The sequence below is a fragment of the Chanodichthys erythropterus genome, chromosome 20, assembly GCF_024489055.1.
Source record: "Chanodichthys erythropterus isolate Z2021 chromosome 20, ASM2448905v1, whole genome shotgun sequence".
Classification (NCBI taxonomy): Eukaryota; Metazoa; Chordata; class Actinopteri; order Cypriniformes; family Xenocyprididae; genus Chanodichthys; species Chanodichthys erythropterus.
The window spans coordinates 15,633,349-15,648,842 of record NC_090240.1 but is presented as its reverse complement, the minus strand read 5'-3'; the positions used below and the strand labels follow the sequence as shown (position 1 = coordinate 15,648,842).

The window sequence follows — 15,494 nt, the reverse complement described above, 5'->3', positions numbered from 1 at the left end:
TTCAAAACACTGATTCATGAAGCTTTACGAATCTTTTGTTTCGAATCAGTGATTCAGAGTGCCAAAGTCACATGATTTCAGTAAACAAGGCTTCATTACATCATAAGTATTTTGAAATTTCAATGGTTCACCACTGGGGGGCGTGACTTTGGTTTGAAACACGCTCCGAACTACTGATTCGAAACAAAAGATTTGTAAAGCTTCGAAGCTTCATGAATCAGTGTTTTAAAATCGTCCATCACTAGATATTGTTGAATAAAGTCGTTATTTTGTTTTTTTTGGTGCACGAAAAGTATTCTCAACACTTCATAACATTAAGGTTGAATCACTGAAGTCACATGATCTGTTTTAAATATGTCTTTAGTATCTTTCTGGGCATTGAAAGTGTTAATGATCTTGCTGGAGATGCAGGCCTCACTGAGCCATTTGATTTCATCAAAAATATCTTCATTTGTGTTCTGAAGATGAGCAAAGGTGTGAAACGACATGAGGGTGAGTAATGACTGAATTTTCATTTTTGTGAAAAAGGAGTATATCTGAATGCATAGTATTCGAAAAACAGTAAGAGAAAAGTACCCGGATGACTTACTACTGTACATCCAGCGGGATTCTGAAGTGCTCCTATAATGGACACTTTACTATCCCATTAGGCCACGAGAGAGGATTTGTGAAAGGAGTTGAAGGGACGTAACTGACGCTGGTTTGTCATGTGACAGTAACAGCATATGGCTGATGTAGGACGTCCGAGTTCATTCATACTACACGCATTCCTACTATATAGAATGTACTTTTTCAACGGTCGTGAAGTAAATTTAAATTCAAATGTAGTACCTACTCAACAGTACGCGATTTCGAACATAGCTATCCACCTTATTCCAGCGCCCCATGACGCTTTGCGAGAATTATGGGTGTAACTTCTGTTAAGCGCTCTTTGAACACAATAATATGTTTTTTTAAAAACTGGGTACAATGGGATTACATTATTCTACTCACCCTTCAACCATCGAACGTTAAAAGGACATTTAAAAGTATAAAAGCATCAATAAGATACTTTCAACAGGCCATGTGTAACCCCAAAAGCGCGATTCTTTCCACAGCAATAACGAACGGGTATCATTGTAGTAATATATAACATACGTTACTTTAATCAAAAATGTTAATTTACTTCAGCATTGTGTAATACTATTTCAAAGTGATTCCCTTCATTTTGACAGATAATAAATTGTACTAACCTGTGAAAACAAACCTGGAAAGAGATATGAGAATAACGAGGAGAAAAACGAGAGATTCTTCATGCAATCCAATGTATTATTAATGGTATTTATCGTAAATTAAATCAGGAGAACAGACCACAAACGTGAGGAAAAACAACAACGACTCAAAAGAGCTCTTGCCATTGATATTCTTTTTGTAACATGTCACATTAAAATATAAAGCGTTACGTTATTCTCATGATATCTGAAAATAAAACATAACAGCTCAATCAGTCAAACTGACAGATAAGCTTTATTTATAGCGCAACCTTAAGATTTGAAACGATTCGTTTCAGTCTTTTTAAATGGAAGTTTCCCAAACCGGAAGTGCCACCCATAATTCAAAACACAGTGGGCTCGTCAGGAATAAGGTGGAAATGCTCATTGAACTACTAATCAGCTAGATCTAATCAAGAAAGCATTTGATTGGACAAAATTAAGGACACGCCCACGAGTGCAGGATGAGTCATCAGTATTTTTCATCCAATTTTGGTCAATTTTAAATCTGCTAACTTTTGGACTATGCTAGCTAAATTAGCACATAGATGAATCCAAATAGACATCCTAAAAGCCAAAAAACTCCCATTTTGATTTCATCGGGATTTAAGGAAACACAGACGCATCTCCAGCATGTATTTCTGGAGACACAAACACCCAAATAAACAAGTCCCTCCGTTCTCCAGTGCCTCATAAGTTATGTTTCATTGTCTTGTTGAACAAAAACATACAATCTTTTAATAACTCTCTGTCTCACTCCCTAAACTCACACACACACACAGTCGTAGGTCAAGGCTAGTGTAGCGTCTGTGTGCTTCAGAGTGACTTCTCCCTGCCTCAGCCCTTTTCCTGTGGCCAAACAAACAGGGCAGGATTGGGCAGGGGATCGGATGTGCGGGGAGGGGGAGCGCTTCATGTTACGTAAGCGTGAATGTCAGCACACACACACACACACACACACATACGTTTTCCCTCCTGCGACACTAATGGCGCCTCCGCCCCCTTTACCCCATAAGGCAAAACATGTAGACATGTAAACATGGTGTGTGTCCGTTTGGGTGTGTAAGAGTTGTCATGCATATACTGTGCCACAATTTATGTTGTCGTGTCCTGTTATTTTGTACGAGATCATCCGAGAGGAATGTGCATACTAATGTGTTTGGTTACTGTCCATGACCCACAATCCCTTGCTTCTCACTTCTTCTCCAGTCTCAGTGTTATCAGCAGATAGTTTGCTTATCTGTTGCTTTGGGGAAGCATTTCCTTCTCCCCATCTCAATTGATCCCTTTCCACCACTCCCTTCCCCTCATCCCGGGACAAACGGATGAAGTTGGGAAAGACGACAGGGTTATGAGTGAATGTGTCTGTGTTGGACGGTGGAGGCGATGCAGAATTTGGGTTTGAGTCATGCTCCTTTTCTCTGTTTCAGATCAACACAGCCTGCATCCCAGCGCAGCCCTCCGAACTGGTGAGACTTGGTTTCTGTTTTTCTTTGTTTCCTTCCTTTTATCTCATGATTTATCATCTTTTCCTACTCACTGGCGCACTCATTATTTACTTCCTTGTTCATTTACTCTTTCATTTACTCACTTTTTCACTCCCTTTTTCATTCACGCTGTCATTTGCTCACTTGCTAGTGGTAAAAATGACTGTCTGTTATGACTTTATGTTTGAAAAGCATGTAAAACTTCATTCAAATTTTTCAGTCAGTAAGAGTCTCTTCTGCTCACCAAGGCTGCATTTGTTTGAGGAAAAGTACAGTAAAACAATAAGTAATATTGTGAAATATTATCAAAATATAAAATAACTGTTTTCTTTTTTTTTTTTTTTTTTAAATATTATAACATGTATTTTATTGTAAAGCTGAATTTTCAGCATCATTACTCCAGTCTTCAGTGTCACATGATCCTTAAGAAATCATTCTGATATGATGATTTGATGCTCAAGAAACATTTCTTATATTATCAATGTTGAAAACAGTTGTGCTGCTTCATATTTTCGTGGAAACTGTGATACAATTTTTTTTTTTTTCAGAATTTCTTTAATGAATAGAAAGTTCAAAAGAACAGCCTTCATTTGAAACAGAAATCTTTACTGTCACTTTTGATCAATTTAATGCAGCCTTGTTGTCGAATAAAAGTATGCATTTCTTTAACAAGCATCTTACTGACCCCAAACTTTGAATTGTGTCATGTAATGTACGTAGTCATCAATTATTGTGTGTCTGATGTCCTAAAACACAGGGGAACTTTAACTTTCATTAGTGTGTAATTATTTAGGTTCTTAGTTTGTTTAATTTGTTTCATTCAGTTTAGGTGTGTTGATATAAGGATGTTCTGTACTTTTTTGAGGGGTCAGCAGTTGCACTCAGGGTTCAGATAAGATATAAATATTACATGATGCTTCTGGAAGTAATGAATGCAAAATATGGTACATTTTTGTGTTGTTACTCTGTTTATATATCTATGTTCTCATCTGCTGCAGCGAAGGGGGACATCCTCATCTAGACACATTCAGCATCTGGTAAGAACTTTTTTATTATTCTTTCATTATCTCTCTTACTAACTGACACATGGCTGTTCCTCTAGATCAGGGATTCACAAACCTTTTGGTCAACCCCTTTGACCTTTTAAGATATCCGCTTGTTAAGTAGTGACGTAAGGAACGCTGTTTCTGAGTCCAAGCCTTGACTCGTTTCACTTGAGAATGGCATCTCCACGATCGTTTATTCATGTTAAACATTTAACATTTTTAAGGTTAAACATTTAAAATATTTACAGTCTACACAACAGTCTTGGTGCTTACAGCGTCACAGACATTAATATTTTAACTATTTATAAAAGATGAATCAGTCTGGCCGTCTGGGATTTTGGTATGGAGATAAAGTTTATTTTATTTTATTTTATTTTTCTCGTTGTAGTTTTGACTCAAGTTCCTTTAGACTCCACTGTCTCAAGAATAAGTTCTCCTCTTTTTTTCACCCTTTTTTTTATTTTGCTGCTGGGCCTCAAACAGTGCTTCAGTTCTTAGTTTACATATCGCATATATGCATCTCCTTGAGAGTAAAACAGATATTAAGAGCAAAAATGGTTTAAATAAACAGAAAAGACAATCTTTTGTACCAAGAGTTGGCACAGTCATCTAGACAAAAGAAGTTGAATTTGAATTTATTGTTACCAAACACAATGATATAATCTTATTTTGTCCTTTTTCCAGGGCTCAACAAAGTCTCTGACCTACACTAAACAGAGAAACACTCTCCCGAGGTACGTTTGGCTGAAAAGAATCAAAGCTTTTAAAGCATCAAATCTCAAACCATGAAGTTCAGTGATCGCTGCAGGATCGGTTGAGAATGCTTAAGTTCTGAGACTTTATTTCCTCAGCTAATCTCTACTTATCTCAGATAAATTACCTCATCTCAGCAGGGTTTTATTCCCTTTGGATTTGATGTTAAAAGTCAAAAATCCCTTTTGGCCGCAGTGTGGTGAGGAGCAGAGAGCTAATCTGTGTCAGGGTGCGTGGTTAGTTCAGCTGCACACCATTGACAGCTCAGCTGTGTCCAATCAAACAAACTCCAGCTATCCAATAAAATAACATTTACTTGATGTACATCATTCTTCATGATGATTTTAGCGGTTTTGCTTTGGAGAAGCTGTGTTTCTTCATAGGGATGGATGGATGGATGGGTATGTAGGTATACTGGTTGATGGATGGATGGATGGATGGATGGATGGATGGATGGATGGATGGATGGATGGATGGATGGTAGTTAGGTATGCTGGTTGATGGATGTATGGATAGATAGATGGATGGAAGGGTAGGTAGGCTGGTTGGTGGGTGGATGGATGGATGGAAGGGTAGGTATGCTGGTTGATGGATGGATGGATGGATGGATGGATGGATTAATGGATGGATGATAGGTAGTTATACTGGTTGGTGGATGGATGGATGGATTGATGGATTGATGGATGGATTGATGGGTAGGTTGGTTGGTTGGTTGGTTGGTTGGTTGATAGATGGATGGATGGATGGATGGATGGATGGATGGATGGATGGATGGATGGATGGATGGATGGATGGATGGATGGAAGGGTAGGTAGGTTGGTGGATGGATGGATGGATGGATTAATGGATGGATGATAGGTAGTTATACTGGTTGGTGGATGGATGGATGGATTGATGGGTAGGTTGGTTGTTTGGTTGGTTGATGGATTGATGGATGGAAGGGTAGGTAGGCTGGTTGGTGTATGGATGGATGGTAGTTAGGTATGCTGGTTGATGGATGGATGGATTAATGGATCGATTAATGGATTAATGGATGGATGGATGGATGGATGGATGGATGGATGGATGGATGGACGGATGGGTAGGTAGGTTGGTGGGTGGATGATGAATGGATGGATAGGTAGGTATACTGGTTGATGGATGGATGGATGGATGATGGATGGATGGATGGATGGATGGATGGATGGATGGATGGATGGATGATGGATGGATGGATGGTAGTTAGGTATGCTGGTTGATGGATGGATGGATAGATGGATGTAGTTAGGTATGCTGGTTGGATGGATGGATGGATGGAAGGGTAGGTAGGTATACTGGCGGATGGATGGATGGATGGATGGATGGATGGTAGTTAGGTATGATGGATGGATGGATGAATGGATGGGTAGGTAGGTATGCTGGTTGGTGGATGGATTGATGGGTAGGTAGGTATGCTGGTTGGTTGGTGGATGGATGGATGGATTGATGGGTAGGTAGGTTTGGTAGGTTGGTTGATTGGTTGGTTGGTTGGTTGGTTGGTTGGATAGATGGATTTCCCAGCCATCCCTTCTGATATTTTTTTTTCTAGCTGATCCAAACAAGTCTAGATGGTTAATTGCTTGGGCTAAAAGCAGGTAGACATGGTTTAAACTTGGTAGACCTTGGTAGAGTGGTGCTAGTACATCATCTTGTACTAATCTCTACTCATTTCAGATAAGGTACCTCATCTCAGCAGGGTTTTATTCCTTTTGGATTTGATGTGAAAAGTCAAAAATCCCTTTTGGCCGCAGTGTGGTGAGGAGCAGAGAGCTAATCTGTGTCAGGGTGCGTCGTTAGTTCAGCTGCACACCATTGACAGCTCAGCTGTGTCCAATCAAACACAACTCTCAGAACAAACTCCAGCTATCAAATAAAATAACATGTACTGGACGTCACATCGTTCTTCATGATGATTTTGGCGGTTTTGCTTTGGAGAAGCTGTGTTTCTTCATAGGGATGGATGGATGGATGGGTAGGTAGGTAGGCTGGTTGGTGGATGGATGGATGGATGGATGGATGAATTGGTTGGATGGATGGATGGATGGATGGATGAATTGGTTGGATGGATGGATGGATGGATGGATGGATGGATGGATGGATGGAAGGGTAGGTAGGTATGCTGGTTGGTGGATGGATTGATGGATGGAAGGATGGTAGTTAGGTATTCTGGTTGATGGATGGATGGATGGATGGATGGATGGATGGATGGATGGATGGATAGGTAGGTAGGTATGCTGGTTGGTGGATGGATGGATGGATGGATGGATGGATGGATGGATGGATGGATGGATGGATGGATGGATGGATTGATGGATGGGTAGGTTGGTTGGTTGGTTGGTTGGTTGATGGATGGATTTCCCAGCCATCCCTTCTGGCTGGAAAATAGCTTTTTTTCTCTAGCTGATCCAAACAAGTCTAGATGGTTAATTGTTTGGGCTAAAAGTGGGTAGACATGGTTTAAACTTGGTAGACCTTGGTGCTAGTACATCATCTTGGTCATCATTTTGTGGCTTTTAGTTCATGTCTGTTAGCTTTTCAGTTAATGTCCCAGGATCTTTAAGCTGGTGTGATCAGGTTTTCCCTTCCCTCTCAGGAGCTTCAGTGTGGATCGGGTGATGGACAGAGTGATGGAGAGGAACTATGATTTTGACCTCACATACATCACGGAGAGGATCATCTCTGTCTTCTTTCCTCCTCTGCTGGAAGAACAGCGGTACCGCCTCAACCTCAGGGAGGTGGCAGCCATGCTCAAGTCCAAACACCAGGACAAGTTTCTGGTAGGTGACTCAGTGTGTATTTACTGTATGTCTGCATCTGAGGGAAGCTTGTGTTAAAGGCATTTTCATTGTTCCGGTCCATTTTTATCCAACAGTTATTCAATCTGTCTGAGCGAAGGCATGACATCAGCCGCTTAAACCCAAAGGTAAGTCTCAGTTTTTATGATTTTATGTGCTTCTATCACTAGTTGCTTTGTGGTTGAACTTTCTCTCTCTCTCAGGTTCATGACTTTGGTTGGCCAGACATGCACGCTCCTCCGCTGGATAAGATCTGTGCCATGTGCAAAGCCATGGAGAACTGGCTGAACTCTGACCCTCAGCATGTGGTCGTTCTGCACTGTAAGGTCAGAGGTCATAGTAATCTTTGGACAGTTCATGTCAGGGTCACAGGCATTGACAGAGGGTGCTGACATGACCCTTAAGGACCACCCTGTAGAGAGTCACCACAGATGATAACATGAAGCCAGACCTCAGAGGATGTCTGCTTTGACATGCTTTTAGTTTGTGTGAGATTGTTAAACAACAAAGATTTAGAGACGAGAAAGCAGTGATATATATCAAATTTTGGATACTCAAAAGTTTGAGACCACATTGAAAATCTCCTAAAATTTTAAATTAACAAAATGTACAGATGGTCAGATGTTTTTCTTCCATTGAAGCTCAAGTTGCTCTTTGGATCGTCACCATCAGGATTTACACAAACTTGCTGTCTTTAAAGCAAAAAGAGAACATCCCAAAAGACATTCTGAAATTCACGTTCAATTTTCAAATCAGCTTTAACTCCAATTGTTTGTCTTTTCAATAGTGGTGTCGGACTTTTGTACCCGACTGTACAAGAGTGTTCAAAACCTGATTCTCTGATTGTCTTCATTATTTGGAACATATTTAAGTGTAAATCCTATCTGTAGCAGTTGTGTTGATTAGTATTAATTGTTTTTCAGGGCAACAAAGGAAAGACAGGTGTTATCATTGCTGCCTACATGCATTACAGCAAGATATCAGCAGGGTAAGTTCATCCGTTCTACATTTAGATCAGTGGTTCTTAACCAGGGGACTGGAGCCCACTGCAAACTTCCAATAAAATGATGCAATTTATTTATTTGTTATATATTAAAATAATCTAACTGAATTAAAATGCTAAAAAAAATTAAACTGCAATCATATTTCCTTTTTAATCACCCCCCAACCCCCGCCCCCCATTTTCCCCCCTGCTGTTTTTATTGAAGGACATACAGTTCTTGAAACTTTTGTAATATGACATGTATTGTGGTTGGTAAATTTAATATATCTCCCAGTTTTTGTTAATAAAAAAGTTTGAAAACAAGGAGCTTTGTCATACGTAATTACAGCAGAAATACCGGACAAATATTTTAGTCTATATGGGGGTCTGATTTTAATTTGAATAGCCAGTGAATCAAAATGAGAGTTCTGTGGCTTTTAAGGCCAATTCACACCACACCGACAGATGCAGGCCAATGCCAACAGTCACCAGATTACAGTATTTGTGTCATGACAACTCTCGGGAGATTGGTATGGTAATAGTTTGGCACGGTAATGGATATGCCTATGTTAATGTATTTGGTCTTGGCAGAATAGATCTGCTACGCTGCTGCTGCTGATGCTGCAGAGCGAGTACTGAGACTTGTTACTGCCAGTCCATTCACAGACATTGCTGTAAGCATGTAAGACATGCTGCTGCTCCACATGTAACATACATGAATTAACCATCATAGCAGATCTATACAGGTGGAGCTGGGGAGGGAGGAGGGTTTCTGAAAACCGTGCTGCAGACTGCTAAAGGCAAACACTGCATCTACTTGTTTGAATGTTGAGCCGCAGCTCATTGGCTGCTGATGCAAAAACAACTAATCAGCTGTGCTATGTAGATAATTATGTGATTGCTACCAAATGAGTTAAAGACCTATCAGCCTGTGACGTCTAGAGTTTCATGCCTGAATTATGTAAGTCGCTTCTCAACTTTTATCTGACAAAACCCCATGAACCCTGTGCCTGTTGCCGTCTATTGGCGTCTGTCTGGCCTTTAGGTCATATCAAGTAGCTTAAATAGGTGACAAAATTTAGAATTTTTGTTGTCTGTGTCTTTGATGTGTTCTTTCTCTTATGTCTGCAATTACATTTGTGCACACAGGGCAGATCAGGCCCTCAGCACATTGGCCATGAGGAAGTTTTGTGAAGATAAAGTGTCGTCTTCTCTCCAACCCTCTCAGAACAGGTACATCTTCCCTGTTTTTTGTCTTTGTTAATTCTTTGTTGACTATTATTGACTGTTGCTCTTCACATTCTTTTTTTTTAATTGTTAAAGAGGGGGTATCACACACAGTTTCTGCCAATCTCATGTTAATCTTGAGTACCTATAGAGTAGTAGTGCATCCTTCATATCTCTGAAAAGTCTTTAGTTTTATCATATTTATAAAAGATACATACGCTGTATCGAGTCTTTCCGAAAACAGCCGAGCACCTGGAGGCGTGCCGTGTGAGCGGAGCTAAAGAGTCACGAGTACGCGCAGCTTTTGCGTAGAGATCGTCTGCAAGCTATCAATGGCCAGCTAAACAAATGTATTTAAACACACACAATACACCATCACATTATCCCTGGATAACTTTTGAATCACTATAATGAATATAGTGTATAGTGAATGATGAATAATGAATTTATGAATTTACGCCGACTTCCGTAACCTGAATGAAGCGTGTTGATGGCCGTGCTCTGGTCGATGTGTGTGCGCTTTCCGGGAGAAGTGCCCGTACAAGGAATTCCGCACTTTATTACATAATAAAGAAAAAAAGGATACGTTTGTGAGGAATCGGAAGAGTATTTTTGGCACAGAAATACTCCGTTATACGTCCAACTCAGGTTTTGAAACTTTGGCCATGTTTAGCATGAGAATCCAACTCTTTAACAGTGTAAATAAGTCAGAATGCATGAAATAGCATTAGACCCCACCTTTAACATTGATGTCTCTTTCTGCAGGTATATCTATTACTTTGGAGGGCTGCTCTCAGGGGCCATCAAAATGAACAGCAGTCCTCTCTTCCTCCATCAGGTCCTCATTCCTACCATCCCCAACTTCCAGGAAGATGGAGGTGAGTGAATGTTTTCATGGCTCAATGAGGTCATATGTGTCTATGAGTGTATATTCATTTGTTAAACAAAACCTCCTTCACATACACACACACATTTCAAGTTTGTTTTAATCTTTCGCAGTGGAGGAGAGACGCTCAGAGGGAGTTTGCCAAATCCTCCTTCATATCTTGCTTTTTCCTCACTCTCTTGACAGGTTTCTTCCCTTTCCTGAAGATTTATCAGTCCATGCAGCTCGTCTACACTTCTGGCATATAGTGAGTGAGGATCTATTGGAGACGTTCACATAATTTAAAGCATAATTAGAGGTGTTTGCTAGGACAAATATTATAATTACTGCTGCTTAATACTTAGGGGCTTGTTCAAATCATTAATCTTCCTATGTATTAAAATTTGGCACGATGCCTTAAATTTTGTAGTTTCTTAAAGAGAGGTTTGCTGCAACTTTTCTAAGCAATCAGACTTAAGGCACCATGACGTGCATTATAGGCAGGCCCAGGGCCATATCTGGAGACCAGAATATCATAGAGACCCTTGGGGTGGACTGTTTTTAATTTAGTAAGCAACCACCCAGAAAGCCCTAGCAACACCTTAACAACTACCTAGAATGCCCTAGCAACATCCCAGAAAACCATAGCAACCATCCCCAATGCCCTAGCAACACCTTATCAACTGCATGAAAACAATTTAAAACCACTCAGAACACCTTAGCAACTGCATAGCAACACCATGGAAACACACAATCAACCGTCTAATAATCACCCAGAATGCCCTAGCAACCTTCCAGAACATCTTAACAACCACAGAAAACCTTAGCAACACCCTAGCCACCATCCAGAATAACCTAATAACACCTTAGCAACCACCTAGAATGTCTTAGCAGCCATAAAACCATAGCAACCATCCACAATGCCATAGCAACAACCTAACACCCTATCAGCCACCCACAATGCCCTAGCAACACCTTATCAACTGCATGAAAACTATTTAAAACCACTCAGAACACCTTAGCAACTGCATAGCAACACCATGGAAACACACAAGCAACCATCTAATAACCACCCAGAATGCCTTAGCAACCTTCCAGAACATCTTAACAACCACAGAAAACCCTAGCAACACCCTAGCCACCATCCAGAATAACCTAACAACACCTTAGCAACCACCTAGAATGTCTTAAAACCATAAAACCATAGCAACCATCCACAATGCCATAGCAACACCTTATCAACTGCATTAAAACTATTTTAAATGACTCAGAACACCGTAGCAACTGCAAAGCAACACCATGGCAACAATCTATACAAGTGAGCAACCATCTAACAACCAACCAGAATGGCCTAGCAACCTTTCAGAAAACCCTAACAACCACCCAGAAAACAAGCTAAAATCACTTTAAACACCTTAGCAACTGCATAGTAAAACTATGACAACAGCCTAAAATCACAAAGGGTGTTAAGGGTGTTAACTTGTTTTTATTTTTAACACTTTGTGGGTAGGCTTTTTACTTTAGCCTGTAAGTAACCACCTAGGAACCTCCCAGAATGAACTAGTAACATAAGGTAAAACCTTGGAAATAATCCACTATACACTAGCAACACCCTAGCAACTACCCAGACTACCCTAGCAGCAACCTAGCAACCTCCCAGAATGAACTAGTAACATAAGGTGCAACTGCCCATAAACACCTTCGCATCTGCATAGCAACACCATGGCAACACACTAATATCATTAAGGAGAGTATTTATTACTTCAAATCTAGTTTAAAGAGTAAATATGTTTATGTTTTTTGCAGTGATCTGCAGGGCTCCGGGAGCAGACGGCTGATTGTTACTATTGAGCCTGCACTGCTGCTGAAAGGAGACATCATGGTATGTGGGGCTGTTTTTATCTGATCCTGATATATTACAACTGTCAAAACCATAGACATTTCCATCACTTTAATCTCCTTCTCTTGCTCTCTGACACTTTTATGGTCTTTCTTTCTGTCTGTCCTATAGGTGAAGTGTTATCACAGACGGGTTCAGTCTGCTGAGAGGGACTCTGTGTTTCGACTGCAGTTTCATACATGCACCATTCATGGAGCTCAGCTCTGGTTTGGCAAAGGGGAACTGGATGAAGCTTGTTCAGGTACGTTCTTAGTGGAACAAGCCAAGAGTCAGATGCCAAACTCATATATTTTCACAATAAAACCAGAGCTGTCTGTCCAACTCTGACCTCCTTGAGCTGAAATGGCCTTGGGATATCAGCTGAGCCTGTTTTTTTATGGTGTGCTTTTTTATTTCGGTGGTCTGTGTTCTTTTAGCTGTGCTGTAAATTATCGCCCTCATTCCCGTTGGGTAACACCTGCGCACCACAGCTGTGTAATTGAGATGAGATACAGATTTTCACGTGATAATAGATTCTCTATGGGTTTTACATACGAGCATGGGAGGCAACTTCAATTGCTCGTAAAACTCTGGGAAAATTCCTGGATATTAATCATTGTTATAATCAGAAACATATTAATGTAGTGTGTAGTTTGGAGAGGATATTATATACTAATATGAATTTACAAATCTCGTTATTAATGACAAATATTATTATCTGGAAAGGGTCTTCTTTCTTCGTAATGATGAACATTCTCAATTCCCACTGTTTCCTGTAGATGACAAATTTCCCTCTGATGCCACAGTGGAGTTTGTATTTTCATCTGGGCCTGAGAAAATCAAAGGTAACGGCAGAATAAAGTCTTACTAACTGCTTAATTGCCATTTTAGGGACCATGTAATTTTTTGACAAACACAATATTCTTTCCTGAGCTGACACACAGTATTTCCAACTGAAACAGCAGGGCCCCATCATGTCATGTGATAATGCAGACATTCTTTTGTGTGTGATTCAGGGCGAGTGACCCAGAGAAATGATCCAGCTGTCAGCGTGGACTATAACACGAATGATCCTGTGGTGCGCTGGGACTCTTATGAGAACTTCAATCAGAGACATCAGGACAGCCTAGAGGGTAAATCATTCGTTCTTACAACCACACACTGGTGTTTATTCAATCCTTCAGAGTGAACATACTGTAGATAATAGATAGCACTTTCCTTTTTTCTTTTAAAATAAAAGAGGTTGATACTATGTAGACATACAGTACATTTAGCCAGAGCACTAATGAAGCTAAGCTTCGAAAATAAAGACTGGAGTAATGATGCTGAAAATCCAGCTTTGCCATCATCACCGGAATAAATGACATTTTAAAATATATTTAAATAGAAAACAGTTATTTTAAATTGTAATCATATTTCACAACATCTTACTGACCTCAAACTTTTGAATAGTACCGTACATACCTTAAAGGTACAGTTGCAAAAACAGCCTGTTTAATTCTAAATTTCAGAGAGAGGAGGCAAATGAAGGACTGAAACTAAATTATGAGAGTTTTTGCTGCAAAAAAACCTTGATTAATAATTTAAGTGGGCTTCAGGGAAATATAAAAGTGTTCTTCCGTACATTCTTTCAGATATTGCACACACACGTGGACCTCTAGATGGCAGCCTGTACGCACAGGTTAAAAAGCGCCGTGCTGCTGGCTCCACCTCCCTGCCATCCACCAATGGGAGCCCTGCAAGGAGCTCTGATGAAAGGCCAAGTCAGCTTCTGTCTGTCAGCACTGATTCTGGACACTCATCTGTCCCACCTGACCGGCTCGATGAACCAACTCGACCGGCCCCGCCTACTCAGCAAGAGAGGGAGGATCTTGAGCGTCTACTGGGTGGTATTGAAGGCGATGGAGGGAGAGATCGTGACCGAGAGACAGCCATTTTGGATGACGGTGATTCCTTGCCTCCTGAAAGGACTGGGTCACTGAGGTTAGGTCGTTCATGCTCATGCCGGGTGGGCTACAGATCCCAGCGTTGTGCCGAGCCTGGATGCGATGGACTCCACCACTTATCAAATGGTTATTGCCTTGATCGTCCCACCACTAGTAATGGACACACAGGGACTCCTTCTTCAGGTATGCCATCCGTCATAGGGCTTTGCCAACACCACAGTGCCCATCCTCACCAATCCCTGCCGCCTCCAGACCTGCTCTGGGACCGGCAACAAGGTCCACAGCACTACCTTCATCGCACTTGCTCAGAGGGACCTTCACGCCACCTGTATCCATATCCATCCCAAGAGATCAGCCCCCATCCTCATAGTCTGTCTCCCCGACTGCTCTGCAGGGCAGATGAGTACATTCCATACCATCACCACAACCATCCACATCACCCCAAACCCAGCGGCCCCTATCACGATGTCATGATGGTAGATGGCCTAGTGACGCCCGCCTGCCCCTGTCGGGACTGCTGTCTACGACGAGAAGATTTCCACACCCTCCGTTTAGACAGAGAGGAGGCAATACACTGGGAGAGGGAGGCAGAGCTTCACCGGGACACAGGGTTAAGACGGGGCAGAGAGGCTGATATGCCAAGAGGGGCGGAGATATGGGATCGGGAGGCAGGGCTAAGGAGGGGACGAGAAATGTCTCTCCACTGGGACAGAGATCGAGAAGCAGAACTACAGTGGGAGAGAGAACGAGAGGCAGAATACTGGCACAGAAGGACCGCCGTATCCCCCTATGGGCCCCACGGTCATGAATTACCTGCATTTAACTTCGATCCCCTCCCTGCAGGCCATCCCGCATACCCTGAACCCTCCCGGTCACACTCTCATTCCCATCTGGATCTCAAATACAGCAGCAGTTCCAGTGGGTACCAGACACCACACCAGACGTGCCCCTGCTCCCCTTACCAGCCGTCACCCTCAGAGAGCCGTGGATACGCCTCAGGTTACCAGTCTGAGTCCACGTCTCCTCTTCCACCTCCTTCTGCCTCCTGCCCTGGCCCAGTGCACCATGCCAGCGGACTTACAGAGAACCCAACAGACCCCCATCCTCAGCAGTACCCCTCTGGCACAAATACAGGTGAGAATTGACTTGACAGCAACAATTAAAGTCTTTTATTACATTATATTGGACTATCCTTGAACTTTGAAGCTTTTGCAAACATGTTTTGAGTCATCTTTTAAATGTGTAT

At 41.5% G+C, this 15,494-nt stretch overlaps 1 protein-coding gene across 2 annotated transcripts in view; it reads left to right on the top strand.

Moving 5' to 3' along the window:
• The window catches only part of tns2a (tensin 2a), a 70,790-nt gene that overhangs the window by 44,622 nt on the left and 10,674 nt on the right, over positions 1 to 15,494 (top strand). For both annotated transcript variants that reach the window (XM_067372040.1, XM_067372039.1), the window contains exons 4-18: positions 2,681 to 2,719; positions 3,736 to 3,774; positions 4,468 to 4,517; positions 7,148 to 7,331; positions 7,427 to 7,477; positions 7,553 to 7,675; positions 8,273 to 8,337; positions 9,481 to 9,564; positions 10,324 to 10,436; positions 10,631 to 10,691; positions 12,230 to 12,305; positions 12,435 to 12,564; positions 13,082 to 13,147; positions 13,319 to 13,435; positions 13,937 to 15,382. In XM_067372040.1, the coding sequence (XP_067228141.1) occupies positions 2,681 to 2,719; positions 3,736 to 3,774; positions 4,468 to 4,517; positions 7,148 to 7,331; positions 7,427 to 7,477; positions 7,553 to 7,675; positions 8,273 to 8,337; positions 9,481 to 9,564; positions 10,324 to 10,436; positions 10,631 to 10,691; positions 12,230 to 12,305; positions 12,435 to 12,564; positions 13,082 to 13,147; positions 13,319 to 13,435; positions 13,937 to 15,382 (2,644 nt within the window). The remainder of the gene's footprint in view (positions 1 to 2,680; positions 2,720 to 3,735; positions 3,775 to 4,467; positions 4,518 to 7,147; positions 7,332 to 7,426; positions 7,478 to 7,552; positions 7,676 to 8,272; positions 8,338 to 9,480; positions 9,565 to 10,323; positions 10,437 to 10,630; positions 10,692 to 12,229; positions 12,306 to 12,434; positions 12,565 to 13,081; positions 13,148 to 13,318; positions 13,436 to 13,936; positions 15,383 to 15,494) is intronic.